Genomic DNA, 23,736 nt, shown 5'->3' with positions numbered 1-23,736 from the left:
CGGGGACATCCCGCCCGGGTATGGCTCCAAGACCCGGAACATTCCCGGGGTCCGGGGCCAGCCCCGCGCCCCACGGACCCTGAGCCATCCGACGGGCAGGGACGCGCTCCGGGCGCCTGGCCATGAAGATGGTCCTGGTGCGGCGGTTCCGCGTGTTCATCCTCGTGGTGTTCCTCGTGGCCTGCGCGTTGCACATCGCCCTGGACCTACTGCCCACGCTGGAGCGGCGCGCTGCGCGGCCCTCCGGGGACCCGGGATGCTCGTGCATGCAGCAGCAGCAGCAGCAGCTTGCAGCCGATGCAGGCTGGGCCCCTGCGAGGGGCCACCCCGAGGAACCCCCCAACGCAGCAGCAGCATCTGCTCCGGGCGACTCGGGCTGGCCCAAGAAGCACACGCTGCGCATCTTACAAGACTTCAGCTCCGACCCTTCCTCCAACCTCACGTCCCACTCTCTGGAGAAGCTTCCCCCGGGGGCTGAAGCAGCCGAGGGGCCCGGCCCACCCAGACCCCGCAACCCCGTGCACAGGCCTCTGCTGAGAGAGACCGGCCCCTTCTTGCAGCCCCCCGCGCCCAGCGGCGGTGGCTCCCTCCTGGCCCGGCTGTTTGAACACCCGCTGTACCAGGTGGCAGTGCCCCCCATCACGGAGGATGACCTCCTGTTCGACCTCAACAGCAACCTCAGACTCCTCCCCAAGGCAGTAGATGACAGCCCAGACTGGTGAGTGGGGTGGGCAGTTTTGTGTGGGAGAGGCAGGCAGGGCCCTCCCTGCACTGTCTTTGTCTCCCTGTGGCCACCTGAACACAGGTATCTGGCTAGGAGGCCCTGATATCTGGCTTGGGAAACTGAGTCAGATGGTGACAAAAGCATGGGCTGGAGGGAGGTTAACAAGCCACCAGTCCTCCTTGACACCTGCTGACCGAGGCCTAGAGGGTGGCAGGAGACTAGGTGAGCTTGCAAGTTCAAATGAGCCAGTGGGATGGGAGCAAGGCTGGCAGCTGGGTGTGCTGGGCTTAGAGAGAGGGTCTGGAGCAGACTCTGCTAGACAGAGGGCAGGGGGCAATGCTCTGGGGTCCTCGTAGCTGGGACGGGCAAGCAGTGTCCCCTGGGACATCTCTTCCTGGGCTGGCCCTCACCCACATCTACTGTGGACAGGCAACCCAGCCGGGTGACTGATTAACCAGCCCGGCCAGAGTCGATTGCTACCTGCGCAAGGTTGCCCAGGCAACTCCGAGGGGCAGGTGTCCAAAACACGTGGAAAAATCCCTTCTTTCCTCTCCTGAAACTTGACCAGGCCATGTTTCCTCTCCAAACACAGTGAGGTGTTGCATGGTCTCGGCCTTGTCTGCCAGCCAGGTCGAGGAAACATAGGAATATGAGAATAGAGGATGGTGGGTTTCCCTGGGTTCCTAACCTAGAGCCAGGATCTGGGGTCTGTGGGGAGACTCCAGCAGCTGCAGGCCCCCTGCACAGATACTCACACACACACCCCCTGTGCTCTTTCCCGGAGAGGGAGTCCAGGCAGCGTGGGCGGGGGCCTCTGGCCTCCATCTGGGTCTGGACTGGAGAGTGCCCGCCTCTCTCCTCGCTCCTCTCTCCCCACCCAAGACTGCCCTCATTAAAATCAAATTTAGCTTCTTGCATCATCCCTGCCCCTGGGTGTTGGACCCAAGACTGAGTTCAGGAGAGAAGCTGGCAGACAGGGTGTGTCGGGATCGGTAGAAAGGTGGGTTTACTGGCTTACTGCTCTGTTCTGGGAGGAGCTGGTGGCCCTGTGGACCCCCGCTGACATCACCATGCGGCTGTCTGGGTGGCCAGGCAGACGGCGGCCCTGCTGAGCACCCGCCCGTCTGGTCTTGCCTTAGTTATAGTGCTCTGCGGGGCGCCTGTGCTGAGTGGGAATTACGGGGCTGAAGGGGTGTCATTAGGCCCACGACTGCCCCAGGAACTGCAGAGCCAGCATCCTACGGGGACCCTGCGCTGTTTGGGTCGGGCTGGGCAGTCTGGACTGTGTCCGTTAAGACTGGGTCACCTCTGTCTCTGTAGGCCTCACGACGGGACAGAAGATGAAGGGGTCCTGCCCACTGGTGGGGTGGCCGAGGACACCTACCCCAACTGGCTCAAGTTCCACGTTGGCATCAACCGCTACGAGCTATACTCACGGCATAACCCAGCCATTGGGGCGCTGGTGCGGGACCTGGGTGGCCAGAAGATCACCAGCGTGGGTAGGTGCCCGCCAAATCCGGCCTCTGGCATCTTGGAGCTACCTCCTGCCTGCAATCCCAGAGCCCTGGCACAGGCAGGGCAGAGCAAGGCAGGCAGAGGGACAGTTTGGAAGCTGGGTGGGGCTCGGATTAGCCCTTGGGGGGCTCCTGCCCTGTTGTGTCCCATATTCTTCCTGTTCCTGCAAGGCAACTTTCCAGTGCTCTGAGGTCAGGAAAACATGCTGGGTGATTTCTGGGCAGACCTTGATGTTCCTTTGTTTTGTTTTGTGTTGTTTTGGAAATCCACTCGGCAGTGCTCAGGGGTCACTCCTGGCTTTGTGCTCAGAAATCACTCCTGGTGGGTTCAGGGGACTTTATGAGATGCCAGGGATCGAACCCAGGTCAGATGCATGCAAAACAAATACCTTCCCTGCTGAGTTATTGCTCCAGCCTCTAGTCTGGAAGGTTCTGTCATCCTGACCCACAGGCCTTCCAGCTTTCTGGATGCATCTTGGTGGGGGTCTTGGAAACCTTCTGGTCACTCTGGGGTCTGCTGGTCACTGCTGTGTGGCTCCAAGCTGGGGAAATTGAGGAGGGCACTGGCCAAGTGCGTGTTTCAACAGTGCTTGTGTGTTACCACTGGGCCATATCCTGGGTGACTAACTCAGGGATTTTCCTTCTTCCCCCCCTTTTTTTATTCTTTTGCCACACCCAGCCATACTTAGGGGTTACTTCTGACTCTAGGCGCAGAAATTATTCCTGGCAGAGGGGCCGGAGCAGTGGCGCAAGTGGTAAGGTATCTGCCTTGCCCACGCTAGCCTAGGGCGGACTTGCAGTTCGATCCCCCAGTGTCCCATATGGTCCTCCAAGCAGGAGCGATTTCTGAGTGCATAACCAAAAGTAACCTCTGAGAGTCACCAGGTGTGCCCCCCAAAAAAAGAAATTATTTCTGGCAGGCTCGGGAAACCATATAGAATTGCGAGGATCGAACCCAGGTAGGTGTGTGCAAGACAAACACCCTCCCTGCTGTGCTATTGCTCAGGCCCCATATGCCTTCATTCTTTTTTTTTTAAATATATTTTTTATTTAAGTAACATGATCATAGTTGGGTTACAGTCATAACCAGAACAACCCCCTTCACCAGTGTAACATTACCCCCTCCCTCCTTCCCATCCCCTGCCTGTATTCGAGACAGGCATTCTACTACAGTTATTTGTTTTTAAGTTCAGTAAGTTGTATTTTTTTTTCCTTAAAGGATAAGAGTAAAAAAAAATATAGTAAAGGTGTGATAGTGGCAATCGCCGTTTGCATAGGTCCAGAAAAATGGAGAAAATGGAAAAAAAATCCTTGGCTTGATTACAAAAAGACCTCATCCCAGAAGTTTATTGGCATAAGACCGACTATGGGTTCCAGGCATACCAGTCCATCAAACCCGAGTCATTGTCTGTGGTCCCGGTGAAACTTTTTCACACTTTAGCTATTGTTGGTATCAGATTCTTATATTTAAAGACTCTGGATTCTGTGATATACCTTCATTCTTGCAGAATCCTGCACAGTCCCTCAGGCACAGATGGCTTCAGAGGTCATAGGCTTTGCAGGGAGCAGGTGGGATGCATACAGCGAGTATGGGAGGTCAGAACAGTGACCTACTTGAGTGTCTCCCAAGCCACTGATTGCATTGCAAGCCCAGCCCTGAGACTCTTGGTCCCTGACACAGGACTCCCCTGACCCAGTGTGTGGCTTTTCCCCAGTTCTGGGTTTTTAGTTGATTGGTTTATCCCCAGCTGTGCTCAGGGGTTACTCCTGGCTCTGTGCTCAGAAATCACTCCTGGCAGGCTTGGGTGACCCTAATGGAATGCTGGAGATTGAACCCGGGTTGGCTGTGTGCAAGGCACACATACTGTGCTATCCCCACTGTGCTATCCCTCTGGTCTCCCCCAGGAGACCCCTCTTGTTCTCCCCCCATCCTAAAGAGGCTTCTTTTAGGCCAGGGGTCTCAAACTCAATTTACCTGGGGGCCACAGGAGGCAAAGTCAAGGTGAGGCAGGGCCGAATAAGGGATTTCGCTTACCGAATATTCGCAATAAATTAGTAAGAAAAAAATCGCAAAAAAATCGCATTAAACATTTGCATATTCCGAACGGAACTGCTCAGGGTATGCGAATGTTTAATGCGATTTTTTTGGGGGGGTTGGTTTTTGGGCCACACCCAGCAGTGCTCAGGGGTTACTCCTGGCTGTCTGCTCAGAAATAGCTACTGGCAGGCACGGGGGACCATATGGGACACCGGGATTTGAACCAACCACCTTTGGTCCTGGATTGGGCTGCTTGCAAGGCAAACGCCACAGTGCTATTTCTCCGGGCCCACGATTTTTTTCTTACTAATGCGATTTTTATTGCGATTATTTGGTAAGCAAATAATCGCAAATACTGCGATATTTGAAGGCCGGCCTCGGGCCACAAATTGTTGTACAACGGCCTGCAGGCCACGAGTTTTAGGCCCTCTGCCGGGATAGAGCTGCTTGCCAGGCACCCACAGGAGTGGAAAAGAGATCTTGGGATGTCACTGTGCACACACTGACAGTGACCCCTCAGGGCAGGCTGGGTGTACCCCTGTAACTGAAAGGCAGAGAGTGTCAAAGTCCTCGAGGTCCCACCTCTGCAGTTTCTCAGTCCTTGCTGCACTTAGGCCCTTCCTGGGCAGGAATAGATCCTGGGTGGCTATGCCTCAGGACTTTCTGCTCCTGGCGGCCTGAGTTCTGGAGTCAGGCCTAAACACTTGCAGTGCTGAGCACTCAAAGAGAAATAAATGCTTCTATCTGGACACTTAGGGAGGGTCTGGCTGGGGTAAGAAACAAATGTAGATGGGTCCAGGGGATGGGGGGGATCACCTGGGAACACAGGACTGTATGACATGTGGGGTACGTGTCACATGCAGACTTGCTCTGCCGTGTCTGCACACGAGCACACATGCATGCCTGCCTCAGTTTCTCCCTTTGAAAAGGGCATGTGCAAACCTGTTAACCTGTTCACAGTGCCTATGGCATGGATTTCACAGCCACTCACTGCTCTCTTCTGAGGACTCGTGATTTGGGGTGTGGGGAGGAGTTTGGGGTACCCTCAGTTTGCCTGCCCTCAGGGATAAGCAGTCTGGCCTCTGCAGGTGAGAGGTAAATACTGGGGTGGGTTCTGACCTCCAGGCAGCCCTGTGTTCCTGCCTTCCATCCCCCAAAGCCCACCCATGGGCAACCCAACCCCTTCCTCTGAGTCTTTGACTAAGATAGGGGATGAGGCCAAGGGCTGGAGCAAGTCCCGTATGCACAGTCCCTGGCACTGATGCCCAACTCTGCCCCCAATACTACTGTGTAACCAGAACTTAGTTTCACTGGGGAGGCCTAGGGAATCCCAGAGGCCAGGGGCAACCCCAACACACCCTCGATTCTGGCCTGTCTCAGAGGACAGAACAGGCCACAGCCCTGTGTGCCTGGAGCCAGGGTCAGACTTGAGTGGTATAAGAGCTCGTTCACCATAATCAACCCCAGAAGAATGGATCATTGCGAGAATTAATAAACCAAAACAGACATAAGGGAGAAAAGAATGGAGGAGTTCTTTCAGCCTTGTGGTCTAAGAGCCCCCCCAAACTGATCTCTTTATTGACCAGCTCAGTCCACAACTGGAAGGGACAGGGTTGAGTGGCAGACAACAGTACCTATTTCAAGATAATCAAGTTTAGGTGGGTCTTTTACGTGTCAAAGGGGATAGGTAAAAGGAAAGAGGAAGCTGGTGAGAGCCTTTGTTTTGGGTAAAGCAGAGTGTGATCCAACATTAGAGGGTCCTTACTTAAGGAATGTGGAGATGGTTCCTGTCCAGACCCTAACATCTCCCAAGTATGAAATACAAACTTAGATCGTTCTCATTCTGCAGTCAGAACTGATTCTATGTAAGTGAACTTACCCCGGCCACACCTCCAACTCCAGTGATGAGGCTGTTTTGAAACTTGGGGGGGGGGGGGGTTTGTTTGTTTTATTTTGGAGGCCACACCAGGCAGTGATCCGGTGTCATTTCTGGCTCTGCACTCAGGAATCACTACTGGTAGGCTTGAGGGACCATATATGGGATGCCAGAGATAGAAACAGGGTTGGCTGTGTGCAAGGCATGTACCCTCCCTGCTATACTATCTCTCCAGCTCAGCTAATTAGAAAAAAAAAATTTTTTTTTTTGGTTTTTGGGTCACACTCAGCAGCGCTCAGGAGTTACTCCTGGCTCTATGCTCAGAAATAGCTCCTGGCAGGCTCAGGGGACCATATGGGATGCCAGGATTCAAACCACAGATTTCTGCATGCAAGGCAAATGCCTTACCTCCATGCTATCTCTCTGGCCCCATAATTAGAAAAAAGTTTTGCCCTTATTTCCTCTGAGGAAATGGATCAGTGTGTCATGGTGGGGTCCACCTTGGCCCATGCAGGGCATTCCATAACAGGGTACAGACACCCCATAATGTGCCCCCAGGGACTCTGAAGAATGTGGCCCTGTCCATGGCTTCTCTGAGCATGGAGGCAGAAGTGTCTCAGCTGAGGGTGTCCAGAGTTTCCTTGCTGGGCAGGGCTGGACACAAAGTCAATAAGGATGTCTGAGGTCAGGGCACCTCTCCCTGACTATGTTGGCCTGACTATGCCTACCAGCTCTGAGTCCATGGGATGAAATGTCCCCTCTTCTGAGGTGCCAAGCTATCCCACCTGGTATTCAGGGCCCAGGTGTGAAATCCAGCTCCAGATGTGCAGGGCCCAGGTGTGCATTCCAACTCCAGGTATCAGAGCCCAGGTATACAGGGTCATGGTATACAGGGCCCAGTTGTACAGAGCTCAGATGTGTAGGGTCCCAATGTCTGGAGCCCTGGTGTGCAGTCCAACCCCAGAGGCCAGGTGTACAGGGCCCAGGTGTGCAGGGCCTAGGTGTGCAGGGCCCAGGTTTGCAGGGCCTCGTTGCGCAGTCCTAAGGTATACAGGGTCATGGTATGCAGGACCATGGTATGCAGGGTCCAGCTGTGCAGGGCCCAGTATGTGTAGGGCCCAGGTGTGCAGTCCAACCCCTGGTATGCAGAGCCCAAGTATGCAGAACCCTGGTGTGCAGATCCCAGATGTGCAGTACTCAGGTGTGCAGTCCAAATCCAGATGTATAGGGCCTAGATGCACAGGGTTCAGTCCTGACTCCAGGTGTATAATCAGTTCCAGGTGTGCAGCAAACAGAGGACTGGCCCTACGGGAGGCTACAGGCATCCCCAGAAGGACACATGTTTCCCAGGACATGTGTGTCCCCTACCCAGTGGACATTGGGTTGGAAATCCCACTACTCTGAGCAGGTATAAATGTGGGTCCCTGCGTGATTGCTGGCCTGGTGCCCTGATCATGGTGTAGCTGTGACCCCAGCAGTCTCCAGAGCTCTGCGTGGTATCCAGATGCTACCCTCAGTCACCAAGGCAACAGTGTGGGGTTACAACAAGTCTTCACCTCAGCGCCATCACGGACAACCTATGGGACCCATGGCACCACTGCCCTGTCCTTGTTCAGGCTGCTCTCTTGGCCTTGTGGGCTCCTGTCTGGCAACTTTGGGCTCCCCAGGATGCTGTGACCGAGAGCACTTCTGTCACGGCCCAGGGTCCCCAGCCTTGGTTCAGATCAGGAGAAGCCTGTGGCCTGTGCCAGCTATTCTGATCTGACTCTTGCTGACAGCTTCTCTACCGAGGCTGTGTCTTCTCTGCTCTGCTCAGCTCACATCAAGGACTGTGCCCACAGTCAGTGGGTCCTTAAATCTCCGTACACACAGCCACAGATGCAGCAGAAACTAGAGCAGTGCTGAAAGGTGCTGAAGGAAGGTGCCATGGGCCTCAAACCATAGGGCACAGCCTTTGTCCCACAGTGCTCGAAGTGACTCTCCACACAGAGATCCTGGTGGCTTCCAGGGGTAAAGGGCCCACAGCTAGGGCAGCCCCATGGGAAAGCACCAGAGTTCATGCTGCCTTCAGACCTGGATCTGCTGCCCTACAGAGAACAATCGAGACACAAGGCCCAGTGCTAAGGCGAAAAAAGAACCCCTGGGGAGAACCAGCACATGTGGAAATTCTGCCTTCTGGCTGGGCCCATCACATACTTTCTGATTCCTGAAGGGGGCCCCCCCTCAGAAGCTTCCTGTACCCACATACTTCACTCAGTATTCACTGGCTGTGTGGTCCAGCAAACTCAGCCTACATAGGACCAGAACCAGCCAACAATGTAGCAGTGAAGCTGCCTCAGGCTGTTCGGGGAACTGTGTCATGAATAGAAGGCACAGCTCAACCCAGGCCCTGAGACCCTTAGTGGGTTGGTTGGGGAGACCCAGGCCCGAGTGTTGGGGCCTGTTGTGTTCAGTCACCTCCAGCCCAATATTGGAACAGGTATTGAGCTTCTGGGATTCATGGGGCCACCCAAGGGAGCCCGTCAGCAACACCACTTTCTGGCACACTGGTGCCTGCAGACAGGAATGGGATCTGGCTGGGCAATGAGGGGAGAGATGAAGGCAGGCCCATGCAGTGCCTGTGAAGACAGTACATTTCATAACCTGGTTCATTGCTTATGTGTCATGTCCACACTGTGAATGTGCTGGAAAGTACCGGAAAGTTTGGGTCCTGACATCCAGAGATGCTGGGCAAGCGCGGCTAAAATCAGACTGCCCAGAGCCAGTTGTATGCTGTGTGGGTGACTGAGGCTGTCCTCTCAGGGCAGGTTCACTGGGACATGTGGGCTCTCAGCTCTGCCTCAGCCTAACCTGAGTATTCCTGAGAGATGCCCCGTTTCCTCCTAAGCCATTGCTCCCCTGTGGTTGTGTGTGGGTCTGGGCACATGCCGAGCCAAGGTCCAGACACTGAGTAGTGATGGAGAAGTTGAGAGCTACCCCCGTGGGTAGACAGCGGACCCCAGACTCTAAGATGGGCCAGACCTCGGGGCGCAGGTGAAGAGAAGTGAGAGTGCTGGACTGACAAAGGGGGTGCACAAGGGAGGGTCAGGGACAGGGAAGGATGTTGGGGCTGACTGGGGCTGGTGGGCACTAACCCAGCCTCTCCCTGCAGCCATAAAGTCAGGATGCACTAACCCAGTCCTCTCCCTGCAGCCATGAAGTCGGGGGGCACACAGCTCAAGCTCATCATGACATTCCAGAACTACGGGCAAGCACTGTTCAAACCCATGAAGTAAGTAAGTGCTGGCAGGTGGCATTGAGCAGGGCCACCAAAGATGGGCAAGGGGAAAATGAGGCGCTTTATCAAATGTGTGTGGGGTGAACTCAAGATATACTTTCTAATGGTTTTTGTTTTGAATATCCTACCCGGAAGTGCTTAGGAATCACTCCTGGCAAGGTTCCATATTAAGTTGGCAATGTGCAAGGCAGTCACCCTACCCACTGGGTTATCTATCTGGCCCCTCAGACCAGGCATTTGGCTTCTTTCTGTCAATGCCAGACAGCAGCTCTGAAGCCTGAGAACCCTCTCTCTGTACCAAGGCCTGATTCTAGAACTACAGTACTAGGTTCCTTTGAACCCCAATTGAAGTGTTCCAAGGAGACCCCAGTTGGGATCCCAGATGGAGTGTTCTCTGAGTAAATGCAGCTCAGAGAAGCTGCTCTGAGGTCTAATGAATATGGAGGCTGGAGAGATGGCAAAAGTTGAGATGCTTGGTGTGGAATATTGTAGTAAGCTGCAAGTTACTGAAGTAAACTGCAAATCTGCCAGGCTGCAATTAGTTGCAAGGCTTGCAGTGGTCCTGCTGCCAGGTGAAGCGAGATGCCCACCCAGGGACACCAATTTTGAAGCCGCCTGCCCTAGCAGCCCAGGAGAGATGAGAGAGTAGAAACGAAGTATCTTTATTCTGTCTGAAGTCTGAAGCCTGCCATTCCCCTGGTATTTCCTGAAACAAATAGAAATTTACTGGCCAGAAGGGTTTTGGGGGAGGCCTGTGATATGGGGGTTGGCGGGCAGGCAGCATCTCACCAATTTTTTATCTCTGGCTCCCCTGTGGACCAGCAGGTGCTGCTCTGCTCTCTACCCTGGGCCCCCAAAAAACTGCCAGACTTTTTTTTATACTTGGAGGCAAATGTCTATTGTAGGGGTATGTGTCCAGGGGGTACATTCAGGGGAAGTGTCCAAGTACTACCATCATTACAGAGGGCTGTTATCACCCCTTAAAGGTACATTTACTAATTAATTTCCTTAAGTACACCAACACTTGGGATGCACCTTCCAGTCCAGGGTTGGTCCAGCACTCACATCCAGTCCTCTGAGCCCTGCAAGGAGTGAGCCCTGTGCTCAGAGCCAGATGTGTCTCCCCCTATATACATATACATAAATATATGTATATATACATATATACACATATGTAATCCCTTAGGAGAAATGGTGAGACCAGTGGGGAAAACCATCTAAAGGCCTGAAGTACCTGGGAGATTCATTCTGAGCATTTCTGGTCTGTTCTGGGGTCTGGTCTAAGCACCCTCAGGGTCCTGAGGGGCTGTGCTGAAACCATCAACCCTCCACCCAATACATCAGCCTTCTATGAATCTGTCTGCTATGGTATCAACCTGGTATCTGGTTTCAACCTTCTTAGCTGTCCATCTGATATCATTTCTCTTTTTCAACTAAGCTAAAAATGGGGATTTTGGAGGCCAGAGCAATATCACAGTGATAGGGCATTTGCCTTGCACGTGACCAATCCCGGACAGACCCCAGTTCAATTCCCGGCATCCCATATGGCCCCCTAAGCCTGCGAGGAGTGATTTCTAAGCACAGAGTCAGGAGTAGCCCCTAAGCACCTCCAGGTGTAGTCCCCCCCCCAAAAAAAAAGAACATAAAATCAAACAAAAAGAAGCAATAGTAATTAATTCTGAATTGGTTTAATCTCTGTTTTGGGACCACACCTGGAGATGCTCAGGGGTTACTCCTGGTAGGTTTCAGGACCATAGGAGATACCGAGAATCAAGACCAGGTTTGCTTTTCTCAAGGCCAGTGTCTTACCTGCTGACTATTTGCATCAGCCCTGGTGCCAGTCTGGTCAAAGCTGCAGAGTCAGGAGGACAGAAAAAGGATGCCCAGGGAAGCTTGTGTGTGTGTGTGTGTGTGTGTGTGTGTGTGTGTGTGTGTGTGTGTGTGTGTGTGTGTGTGTGTGTGTGTGTGATATGGGGTCTGTGGGTCTGTCACTCCTCATGGAACATTCTGGAAGGTGTGGGATCTGTGGAGGTGACTCCTCATGGACCATTCTGGAAGGTCTGTGAGTGGCTTCTTATGGAATGTTCTGGAGAAGATGAGGTCTGTGAGCCTGACTCCTTATAGAACATTCTGAGGGTGTGGAGTCTGTGGGGGTGATTCTTCATGGAATGTTCTAAGTGTGTGGGGTCTGTAGAGGTTACTCCTCATGGAACATTCTGGAGGGTATGGGGTCTGTGGGGTCTGGGGAGAGGAGTGACTCTTCATGGAATATTCTGGATTGTGTGGGGCCTGTGGGCAGATGGCTTCTCATGGAACATTCTGGAAGACATAGGTCTGTGGGTGTGCTTCTCATGGAATGTTCTGGAGAATGTGGGGTCTGTGAGCATGAGTCCTCATAGAACATTCTAAGGGTGTGGAGTCTGGGGGTGGCTCCTCATGGAACATTCTGTTCCACAGTAGCCTCATCTGTGATTATGGCTTTTTATTACATGATAAACGTCAGGACCCAGATGACTGGTGATCATTAAATTTGGCTCATCTGGGCTCACAGTCATTTTGTGATCTTGGAGGGTCTGGCTGAGATGCAGGTGGGTGGGCAAATGAGAAATTACTCCTGCCAGTGATGTTTTGTGGGAGGTGGGTGACAGGTGACCTCTACTGTTGTAGATATGGGGAGTCTAAACTCCTGAGTGTCCTTGCTCCAGGGTCAGATGAAGGTCAGTGTGCTGATCAAAGTGTCACCACATGGCCAGAGAGATAGCACAGTGATAAAGCATTTGCATTGCACGTGGCCGACCCGGGACGGATACCTGAGTTCAATCCCCGGTATCCCATATGGTCCCCCGAGCCTGCCAGGAGTGATTTCTGAGCACAAAGCCAAGAGTAACACCTGAGTGTTCCCAGGTGTGGCCTAAAATTTCCCCCAAAAGAAACAAATACAGAGTGTCACCACATGGGGCTGGAGAGCCTAGTGGTAGGGCGTCTGCCTTGCATGCAGCTGATCCAGAACGGACCATGGTTCAGATCCCGGCCTCCTATGTAGTCTCCCATGCCTGCCAGGAGCGATTTCTGAGTGCAGAGCTAGGAGTAACCCCTGAGCACCACCAGGTGTGACCAAAACAAAACAAAACAAAACAAAACTGTCACCATATAGTGGTCCTTCTATCACCTGTCTATCATCCTATCTGTCACCCAGAGGTCCTTCTCCCCAGTCGCTTCTGAGGTCTGCAGCTCACAGGATTTTTTGGATGTCCCCATTGCAGCAGAAGAGGCCAGGGGTTGCACTCATGGGCTCTTAGCCTGAACTGGGCTTTGAAGCCAACATTGTCACCACAGTGAACTTTACCTCTGCCCGAGTCATCATCCTGGAGAGTTGACAGCCCACCTGTGTCCAGGGGCTTTTGCTCCATCCTGTGGCAGGGTTTTTTCTTCTCTGTAGCCACTGTACAGGGCCAGGACACTGGGATCAGGAGCCCTTTATCTAAGGGTCTGAGGTTCCATTTTCTTTCTCTTAGGCACACTCCTGGGGATGGGGTTCTGGAATGTTCTTGTGATGGTCAAGGGGAAAGTTGAAGAGCTGAGTGCAAGCTGTATCCACAACAGCTGTGGCATCCTGGGGTCCTCTGTACAGGCAGCCACGTCTCTACCACACACCCATACTGCCCCCTTTACTGACCTCAGAGCTGGGGCATGTGCTGTTGAAGGCCTCCTGCCCTTCCTCTCTGAGGACACACTTGTCGGATCACTGCCTGATCCTGTTGGGCTACTTGTCACCCTGCTTGTGAGTTCTAAGAGCTTTTTATGCCTTTGCATCCAGACCCAGTCATGTGCATTCTCCTGAGCCCTTGATGGGTTCTGCATGATCGACTCTCTTATTATTGTGTCCTTTTGAGCCAGTGTGAGTGCCAGGTAAGGCTGTGGTAGGGCATCACACTGCTGCCTATGTGGCGTCCTCTGTGTTGTTTAGGGCTCCCATGCCCTAGGGAGAGTGCTGAAGCCCTCCCAGCTATGACCCTGTGGAATTCAGCAGAGACGTGCCCACAATAGGGAGGAGTCTTTCCTGGACGCCAACTGGGACCCCCTCCAATTCATCTAGTCTCGAGAACTTGTTCAGTTTCTAGCACTCCAAAACTTTCTTTTAAAATAAATGGAGGGGCTGGAGCAATAGCACAGCAAGCAGTAGGGCATTTACCTTGCACGTTGCCCACGTGGGAGGGACCCGGGTTTGATCTCCAGCATCCCACGTGGTTCCCCGAGCCTGCCGGGAGCAATTTCTGAATGCAGAGCCAGGAGTAACCCCTGAGCACCACCAGGTGTGGCCAAAAAACAAAACAAAACAAAAAAACCTATGTCTCTGAAAACTGTCCTTCCTAGAAGGGCCCCCACTCTTCCTCGGAGACCCACACACACACCCTCAGCAGCACCACCCAGTCCTGGCCATGCCATTCAGAGACGTAGGCTTGCTGGAGTCCACAGGTGCAGGCCCTCAAGATGGCTCATAGCAAGGAATCACTAGGAGAAAGAAAGGTCTGGGAGCCAAAGAAGCGGCACAGTGACAGGGGGAGCAAGGGCTGCATCTCACACCCTGTCTCCAGAGCAGTGGGTCTCTGGCCAGTGCCTTGGGGACAAAGATCTAGTCCAGGTCCCAGCACAGATACATACAGTGTTGTGGTTGGTCCTGCTCTTAGCAGGACAGTGGGAGGAGCATGCGTAGGGCACCAGAAGGCATCAGGGACTAGAAAGGGGATTTCCTCTAGGCAGGAAGGTGGTTCTCAGGAGCTGGGGCTGCAAGAAGAGAATAAGGCAGCAGTGGGAGATGATGTGGGGGAGGAGAATGCATCTGGGACACATGCTGGGACACCCCACCAGATGTGGGGGGGGTGTGCTGTAGGAATATTGTATGTACTGATGGAGCAGCTGTATTACTGATGGAGCAGGTGTTTGCTGATGGACCATGTCCTTGTACTCTGGTACTGAGGAGCTGGGTGAAGCCTGTTCTGACAGGGGAGGCTGTATTGACCTCCAAATCTGCCCTGCTGTCTCCACTCTCTTGAAGAGCTTTTACCAGCCTCGCACACCATTGTCCCTCACCCAAAATCCTCTGTCCTCCTTTCCATGCTCCGGACTAGGCTTTGAGCATGAAGTTGTGACAACGTCCAGCCCCGGATATAGTTTTATTTTTATTATCACTTTTCTCTGGGGAGTAGGAACTTGAGCCTAAGAAGTTCCCTCGTAAACAGGGGCTGGGCTGCAGGCCAAGGCTGGCAGCCAGACTCAGTGAGCCTCACTGTCAGGCGTGAGGTGGCCTCAATACAGGCGGCGTTCTCCTCACAGAGCTCCTGATGCCGCTCCCTCCCCCTTTCGTGTCTGTGTCCTCAGGAGTGTGGTGCCCGGGTTGGGCCCTCCCTGCCTGTCCATCCATTGGCCTGAGTCTGTCCTGTGTACCACCAGGCATCACCACTCACCATGCAGGAACGGAAACAAGTGTTAGCCTGTCGAGTCCCTGAGAAACCATCTGTGAACAGTGGCTCTGAAGCCGAGTTCGAGGCAAGACTCATAAAGGCAGTGAGAAAAGACTGTAGCTAAATAAGGCTGGGCCCCACCCTGACCTGCAGGGAGCAGCATCCAAGCATTGTCCAGCATCATTTCAGTGGGTGCAAGAGGAGAGAGGCTTGGCCCAAGCTTCCCAGAGGCCCAGCCGTGTTTTGTGAGACATGTGTGTATAGTCAATCTATGCCCCACAGGGAGGCAGGGGTAGCTACATGGATGAGAACTATGACTCAGGCCCGGCTGTTCAGCCATCAGGCATGGTTACTAGCAGGGAGATGGCTGCCATCACCGATAGCACAGGGTCCTGAGCAAAGACATTACATGTGTCAGGGGTGAGTTCTGTGCCTCACCCATTCCTCTTGGCACTATCCCTGACTCCTGAGACAACTGGGTACAGAGGACTCCCAGATGTGGCACCAGAAGGCTGTCCCCGAGCTCACCTGCTGGTCAGACCAGGCGAGTAAGTGGTTCTGGCATGATAGCAGCATCCCCAGGATGTCTCAGGGGTGCTCCCCAGAGAGGAAGGTGGGGCTGCAGTCAGCATAGCTCCCCTGCCCTCTCCCCTCCTGAATATCCTCCAGTCTAAAACCCTCCATGAAGAGGCTTAATATATCTCTTTTGTGAGAAAGTGGGTGTTTTCTGCTGAGTGCATGGTGGCAAGCTTCTCTCAGGATGAGCAGCTTTGTTCTCTCTGCTCTGTTCAGTGCCTGCTGAGTGGGGGAAGGGGGTCCCCTTTCCTGCTGCCCAGCTGGGCCCACCTTCCTGCCACAGAGGTGCCAGTCCCGGAACTTCCCCAGTATTATCATGGTCTGTGATGCAGGAAGAGGTTCCACTTTTCTGCAAGAGTTAGGCCCATCCTCAGGAGAGGCCAATAGTCTCCTGCATGGCTGGTCATCCAACGTGTCCTGTCTGTCCCCATACTCTGGCCCTAAAGAACCAGCCTTCCACCATCTAGCCAGCAGGACCCTCATTCTGTGGGAAAGTAGAGGGGCCCAGAAACTCAGTGACCCTGGGGATTCACAGCCTGGGAGAAAAGAAAAAAAAATCAACTTTCTGCCCTAGAGCCAGCCAGTGCTTCATGACTGTCCTGTCTCTCAGGGCCACCAGGGGGAGCTGCTGAGGCTGCCAGAGGAAGCAGCAGCCTGGGGGACAAATTCAGAAGGAATGTCTAGGACACCCCAAAGTGGGTCAGGGTGACGCTGGACAAAGAAGTGAGGAACAGAGGCAAGACTCAGACCTCCCTGATGCGCACCAGGCAATGAGACCAGTGTTTGTGGGGGACCAGCGTCCTGGAGGTGATAATGTGATGATGGTAGCAATTGGACAGATGGGTGGAGCAAACCTCAGGCTTGATGGATTGAAGCTGCTGCTCTTTGCTTAGTTCATCACTTTGACACCCACGTGTTTGTTTGCGGAAGGCTGGAAGGAGGGCACTTGGCAGTGAGCTGACATCACCTCGGACGGAGCCAAGGACCCAGCCAGATTACTGGAGGCGGGAGGAGGAAGTAAAGTGAGCTGTTAGGAGGGGAGCGGGTAGGAAGCTGGCTCCGCTGAAGGATCCGTGAGCAGAGGCACAGCTAGGTTCCAATGGGACTCAGGGCTTAATTCCATCATCTGAAAAGGACCGGTGGGATGTTATGAAATTCTGGGCAGAGGGCAGAGGGGGAGGGAGGCGGCTGTAATTCTGTAGGAAAAGAAACCTTGCTTCTGCTGGCCAAGGAGCTTTGCTCAAAGCTGTCCATGCAAGGGAATAAATGATATGCATGAGGCCCCTTCATTAGCAATAGTACCAAAACCACAGAGAGAGAGAGAGAGAGAGAGAGAGAGAGAGAGAGAGAGAGAGAGAGAGAGAGAGAGAGAGAGAGAGAGAAGTAAAATTGCTTCTGCTGGCCAAGGAGCTTTGCTCAAAGCTGTCCATGCAAGGGAATAAATGATATGCATGAGGCCCCTTCATTAGCAATAGTACCAAAACCACAGAGAGAGAGAGAGAGAGAGAGAGAGAGAGAGAGAGAGAGAGAGAGAGAGAGAGAGAGAGAGAGAGAGAGAGAAGTAAAATGCCTGCCCCAGAGGCAGACAGCAGGGTGGGAGGAAAGACTGGGCACATTGGCCGTAGGAATCGCGCACTGGTGAAAACATTCTGTAACCGAAACTCAATCATGAACGATTTTGTATCCATGTGTTTAAATAATTAAAATTAAAAATATAATTTTTTTAAAAAGCAGTCTGTGCTAAGAGCTGAGTCAGGGACCTCCCTTAGCTTCAGGTGGCTCAGTCACTCACATAGTGTGACCCAGCCAGGTTCACGGAACACCTTTGTTTGTTTGTTTGTTTGTTTGTTTGTTTGGGGGCCACACACTCAGTGGTGCTTAGGGCCAAACCCTCACACTGACCTCAGGGATCTTTCTTGGTGGTACTCAGGTGACCCTCTGGGAGACCCAAGAAAGGGCCACAGGTATCCTCAAAGCCCTCTTCTGGGGCTGGGAAAGGGTAGGAGAGGGTGGTGGTCAGTGGCCCCCAGGGAGTCTGCTGGTCTGTGTCTATACACACGGTTCGCAGAACCTTCTTTCTCACGAACTTGGCTGCCTGTGGAAGAGAGAGGACCATCCAGAGAGCTTAGAAATCCACAAGCATGTCCTCTCTCCTAGGCAGACACGGGAACAGGAGACGCCCCCAGACTTCTTCTACTTCTCTGACTATGAGAGGCACAATGCTGAGATTGCTGCCTTCCACCTGGACAGGTGAGCTGCCCGGCCTGGTCTCCAGGCCCGCCCTCTACCCGCTGCCGAAGACAGGGTCCCCAGCAAGTGGCTGTCTGACAGCTGTCCCCCTGATGTGTCCTGGTGAATGGAGGTTCCAGACATTTGTGTGGAGAATTGCCACTCAGACTTGGGCAGCCGTGGTGGACGCAGTAGCCCAGGTCTGGAGCAGCTGAGCTCTCAAGTCCCTGGTGCCTTGTAGCAGGTTAGAATAATGCTGATGGGGGCTTCTGGCACTCAGAACAGCACCTAGGCATGGGTCTGGGGTGAACGTGGGGGTCAGTGCGTAAGAAGCCCTCAGTCCTGGGAGCCTCTACTCTGCACCTCAGACCCGTCCAGATGCTGATCTGTGTCCCCAAAATTGTGGGGACCTCATGGACACATTGTGGTTAGAGGCCTTTTCTGGTTTGGGGGCTTAAAAGCCCCCATTTAGGTTCCCAGGGGCTTCAGGAGAGTCTAAGAGAGAGGGTCACTACAGACCCACTCACAGTTACTTCACTGAGGACTGGGAGCTCTGGACCCCTCATGCCACTCCTAATACCTTCTGCAGAGCTAGCTGGTTAGCTGATGATGGCAGTTGTGGCTGGGATGTCTCCTTCCCTAACCAGAGTAGACAGTCTTGCAAGGCCACTCTCTCTCTCTCCCTCCTTCCAGGATCCTGGATTTCCGCCGGGTCCCTCCTGTGGCTGGCAGGATGATCAACATGACTAAGGAGATCCGCGATGTCACAAGGGATAAGAAGTTATGGAGAACCTTCTTTATCTCTCCAGGTAGGAGCCTCTGCCTTTGAGGACCCCTGCATACACCCATGAGAGTTTGGACATCTTCTGAGAAACGAAGCCATGGCCTGAACTGTCCCTCATGAACAGGCCACTCTCTGGGATGACCATGCACCAATAGCCTCTCGGTCCCCAGACAGCTTCCAGCACTTCTAAGTTCTTTTTTTTTTTCTTTTTTTGATTTTTGGGTCACACCCAGCAGCGTTCAAGGGCTACTCCTGGCTCTATGCTCAGAAATCTGCTCCTGGCAGATTCAGGGGACCATATGGGATGTCGGGATTCGAACCACCGACCTTCTGCATGAAAGTCAAACGCCTTACCTCCATGCTATCTCTGCGGCCCCACTTCTAACTTCTTAGCCACAAGGGCTGGCCAAGCTTCCTGAGATGCTGCCACCCAGCAGAGGCAACAAAGAGGCCAGAGTGCACAGAAACATGGGTGCAGCTGGTTGCCACTACCAATACAGAACTCAGCACTAGAGTGTCATCACGTGGGGATTGTGATGGTCTGTGATGCTCAGAGTGGTTCACAGCACAGTAGCATGTGACTCAGTTGGGCACAAGCTCAGGACACTCAACTGGGATGGAGTCAGGACATGTACCTGGTGGGTCCCTATGGCAGATGAGTCTGGAAGAGTCTGTACCTCATGCCCACAGACCCTCAAAGTTTCCCCTCAGCAGGGACTCACCGCCAACTTCAATGCCTATCATTGGGCCCAGAGAGATAGCACAGCGGCGTTTGCCTTGCAAGCAGCCGATCCAGGACCAAAGGTGGTTGGTTCGAATCCCAGTGTCCCATATGGTCCCCCGTGCCTGCCAAGAGCTATTTCTGAGCAGACAGCCATGAGTAACCCCTGAGCAACGCCGGGTGTGGCCCAAAAACCAAAAAAAAAAAAAAAAAAAAAAAAAGAAAGAAAAGAAAATGCCTATCATTTAGGGCAGGTGGAGTAGGTTTGTTCTCAAACTTCAGCATACTCCTCATCTTTCCTGACAGTACAAGGAAGTATTTGGTCCATCCTATTATACAGCCCCGGGCCCGTGACAATGGCTGCCCCAGCCTGATGTTGGCATCTTGCTGGTCACTTCCTTCCCATGGTTTTACCCGGGGGAGCAGCTGGCACAGGTGGGTTTGCATCCACCTCAGGTGCAGTTGACGTAGGTGGATGATACTGCCTGCTGGCCATGCGAGCAACAGGCCTGACATGACACACATATGTTTAGAATGATGACAGTGATGAAGCAAATGTCTATTTCAAGTCTGCTCCCTTTCTGGACCTGCAAAGCTTTGCACATTGTCTGGGGCATGGCCCACATCTCATGCGTTGTCAGAGACACCCACCCCAAGTGGAACTACCTAAGGCACATCTGAAACCCCTAAGTACCTGAGTTGTCTCTGTGCTCTGAAAGGGAGATGTACAGAAGTGTGCGAGTCTTGGGACCGAAACACAGCACAGTGGTAGGGCGTTTGTCTTGCACACAGTTGAGCCAGGAAGGACAGTAATTTGAATTCCGGCATCCCATATGGTCTCCCATGTCTGCCAGGAGCAATTTCTGAGCCCAGAGCCAGGAGTACCCCTGAGCCGGGTATGACCCAAACCCCCCCCAAAATGAAATGAGGGAGTCATATCCTGCAGAGGGGAGTTGGGGTCTCTGTCCAAATGAGCCACTCTAGAGCCCAGCCTGTGGGTCCCCCAAAGCAGTGTCACTCTTCCCACTTCTCTGATATCTGAGCTCCACCCTGCCCAAACTGGTGCTGTGCTCCTGGTCCTCAAGTCACTGTGCTGAGCACCCCTTACCTCTCACAGCCACATAGCTGCTTACTCAGATATTGTCCCTTCTGGGGTACTCTGGGCTACTTCCCCCAAACCTGACCCAGATTCAGCCTGTATGCTCTGTCCACCCGGTCTTCCTATGAGGCACCTCTGTATTGAATTTACTGTGTTATGTGCTCCTGAGAATTCTCCTGTGTGTTGTCGTTTGTACATGTGTTTCCAGATCTCTGGGTGGATCATGTGCTGGCTCCACTTGTGTTCTTGGAGAGGTGATCCCATGACTGATCCTCTGTCTGGTCCCCCACAGGGCATTGAGGGGCTGCCAGCCTTGTTCCCACCCCTGTCTTGGCTGGTGGCATTAGGTGGCATTAGGTGGGTCTGATCTGTTTCCGTGCTCTCTAATGACCTTGAACATCTTGCCATGTTGCCTCAGAGGCTATGTCAGGTCTACATCAGGCCTTAATCAGCCACTTGGTTGGTTGATGAATGTGGATCTTTATTTGTCAGTGGCTGAGCAGAGCCCTGGGGCTGGCTTTCGGGGGTCCCCCAGAACCAAACCCCTCTGCCCTCCTGTTAAGCCTATCACAGCGGTTGCCGGGACATGCTAGTTCCACAGTCAAGTAGGATGCCTGGACACAGGTGCAGCCTCAGCACTAAACTGGCACTGAAATTGGGGAGCAGGAAGAAAGGGGGGCCCGGGTATGATGGACTACGATTCTGCCCTGAGCTGCACGCTCTCTGTCTGCAGCCAACAACATCTGCTTCTACGGAGAGTGCTCCTACTACTGCTCCACGGAGCACGCCCTGTGCGGGAAACCTGACCAGATTGAGGGCTCGCTGGCCGCCTTCCTGCCTGACCTGTCACTAGCCAAGAGGAAGACCTGGCGCAACCCCTGGCGTCGCTCCTACCACAAGCGCAAGAAGGCAGAGTGAGTGGTTGAGTCTCTCCAGGGCCCCACACATAGACCAGAAGGCAGCTGGGTCCTCAGGGGTGGGGGCTTCTGAAGGGTCCAGAAATTGGGCTCCTGATTGTCACAATCCCCACCCCCACTTTGGGGCCTCAGAGTGGAGCTGTGATCAGGCCTAGGCTTCCATGTTGGGCAGTTCAGCTCCATGGCCTCAACTCTTCCACAGACAAGCCCCCCCCTTCTCCCAGCCCCAGAGCCCGCTAAGCCCCCCCCATGCAGCCCCCAGTACCCCCTGCAGGTACTTTTAGTCCCTCACTGCCACATAGGGTGGCCTCCTGCCCCCTAGCTCTGGACAGGCCTGTCCCTCTGCCCCATACTGTTCCTCTGGCACCGGACAGGCCTGTTCTCACAGAGCAGGTACCTCCCCCTACCCCTAGATGGGAAGTAGACCCCGACTACTGTCAGGAAGTGAAGCAGACACCCCCCTACGACAGCACCAACCGTGTCCTGGACATCATGGACATGACCATCTTTGACTTCCTCATGGGTAAGTCCAGGTCGGTGGCAGTGTGGGGGGTGGTCTGTTGCTGGGGCGATGCTGAAGGACCACCCCATGCTGTGGCCTGCGCTGTGTGGAGGGGCCCTGTTAGGAAGGCACCGGAGTGTATAGACACTCAGTCGCTGCTGGTTGCTGTGGCGGCCCCACAGGTAACATGGACCGGCACCACTATGAGACCTTTGAGAAGTTTGGGAATGACACATTCATCATCCATTTGGACAACGGCAGAGGGTGAGTCCCACCTTGCAATGCCCACAGGCCCCACTCAGGGCAGGGGTGTGTTGGGGCCTGGGCCAGGATCCCGGTGTGAGTGACAGTGATACCAGGGTGAAAGGTCATGGTTCTGCCACCCTGTTCATCCAGAAACCAAGAACTATTCCATCACGGTCTGTGCATAGAGAGGGTTTGGGAGGCTGAGAGGACTGAGGCATTGTGGGACTAAAGGGCTGAGAAGACTGCGGGACTGAGGGGTCCTGAGGGGACTGAGAATAATTGGGGGACAAGGGGCTCAAGCCCAACAGAATAAAGACCCTCCACATGTGTGAACCCATCAATGCCTGGACAATGGCCTGGCCTGTCCTCCCTTGGGGACCCCTGTGGAAAGACACAGGGTCCTAGTATGTCAGCAAGGATCCTGCATCCTGTATCTGGGCTGCCCTATCCCATGGCCCCTGTCCCCACTCCTGTACCCTTTCCCCATCTCCTGTCCCTGTCCCCTCCCTGTCTTGGTCTGTCCCTGTCCCATTCTTACCCTCATCCCTGAGGCACCGTGGTGTAGCCCACCCAGTCCCTCTTGCCATGATCCTGACATACTGACCTTCCATGTGGCACAGGTTTGGGAAACATGCCCACGACGAACTCTCCATCCTGGCCCCCCTACAGCAGTGCTGCAGGTATGTCCCCTACCTCCCACAGCCACCATGTCTGGGGTCCCTGACCAACAGAGCTAACACCACCAAACCGGGGTGTCCACCCAGGGATCCCAGGCTGCATCCCTGATGTCCTGCCCATCTGGAGTCACGCGGGGGCCAGCGGGTGCTTACCTGGGCCCTCCTCACCACAGACCAGTGGGCTGGAGGCAGCCACTGTGATGTCCTAGCACCCAACTTGGCTAGGGATGGTCTAGGAGAAATAGCAGGACTCTGAGCCTTCCAGAACCCCCTAGGAAGCCATGAAGGGATGGGAGGCCCACGTTGCCCCCCTCCAGGCACTGACAGTTCTGCCCATAGGATCCGGAGATCCACCCACCTGCGACTACAGCTGCTGGCCAAGGAAGAATACAAGCTGAGCTTGCTGATGGCCGAGTCGCTGCGGGAAGACCGTGTGGCCCCTGTCCTCTACCGGCCGCACCTCGAGGCCCTGGACCGCCGGCTCCGTATTGTGCTGCGGGTTGTCCGGGACTGTGTGGAGAAAAACGGGCTGGTCAGTGTGGTCCAGGATGACCTGAACCCACAGCACAGTGCTCCTGCCCAGAGGTAGTGACCGCCTTGCCGGCTTGTCCTCGTGCGGGGCCCGTGCCGGAGGCTGGGGACAGGCTGGTGGTCTTCAGGCCAGAAAAGCTGGGACGCTGGTGTGGTGAGCGCCCTGCTGAAGAGCAGCCACCTCGCTCTCTGCATTTATATGCTGCAGACACATCTATGGGGCATGTCTGTGCTTCAGGGCTCCGTCAGGCCCCCTTTCCCCTGACCACACACAGACTGTCCTGTCAGTTGGGGCGGCTTGAGTAGCTTGGACCCCGTGGGCCTGGGACTGTCCTGCCCCCACTGGACAGCAAAAACCTCTGCAGTGCTGGGGCAGTGGCTGCAATGTGGTAAAAGTGCAATAAAGATTCTGCAAGTGTGTGCTGGGTCCCAGCCAGGCTCCACAGGACGTGGTGCTGCAGGGCCAATGGAAGTAGGTGGTTGGATCCCAAGCCCCAGGCCAGTCCAGAGTATGTGTGGCCAGCACAGAGCCTGGGCAGGGCAGAAACATCTCATCCCACCCA

General features: G+C 54.1%; 1 protein-coding gene across 1 annotated transcript; it reads left to right on the top strand.

Moving 5' to 3' along the window:
• FAM20C (FAM20C golgi associated secretory pathway kinase) lies at positions 1-23,591 on the top strand. The gene is made up of 10 exons (XM_049788617.1): positions 1-718; positions 2,045-2,223; positions 9,345-9,423; positions 17,625-17,717; positions 18,390-18,505; positions 21,034-21,214; positions 21,631-21,740; positions 21,902-21,983; positions 22,586-22,645; positions 22,982-23,591. The coding sequence occupies exons 1-10, from the start codon at positions 123-125 to the stop codon at positions 23,229-23,231; spliced, it is 1,746 nt and encodes a 581-aa protein (XP_049644574.1). The 5' UTR covers positions 1-122; the 3' UTR covers positions 23,232-23,591.
• Positions 23,592-23,736: the final 145 nt, after the last annotated feature.

The sequence above is a fragment of the Suncus etruscus genome, chromosome 15 (assembly GCF_024139225.1).
Source record: "Suncus etruscus isolate mSunEtr1 chromosome 15, mSunEtr1.pri.cur, whole genome shotgun sequence".
NCBI classification, from domain to species: domain Eukaryota; kingdom Metazoa; phylum Chordata; class Mammalia; order Eulipotyphla; family Soricidae; genus Suncus; species Suncus etruscus.
Note: the sequence above shows the minus strand (reverse complement) of the source record. Positions and strands in the feature narration are given on the sequence as shown.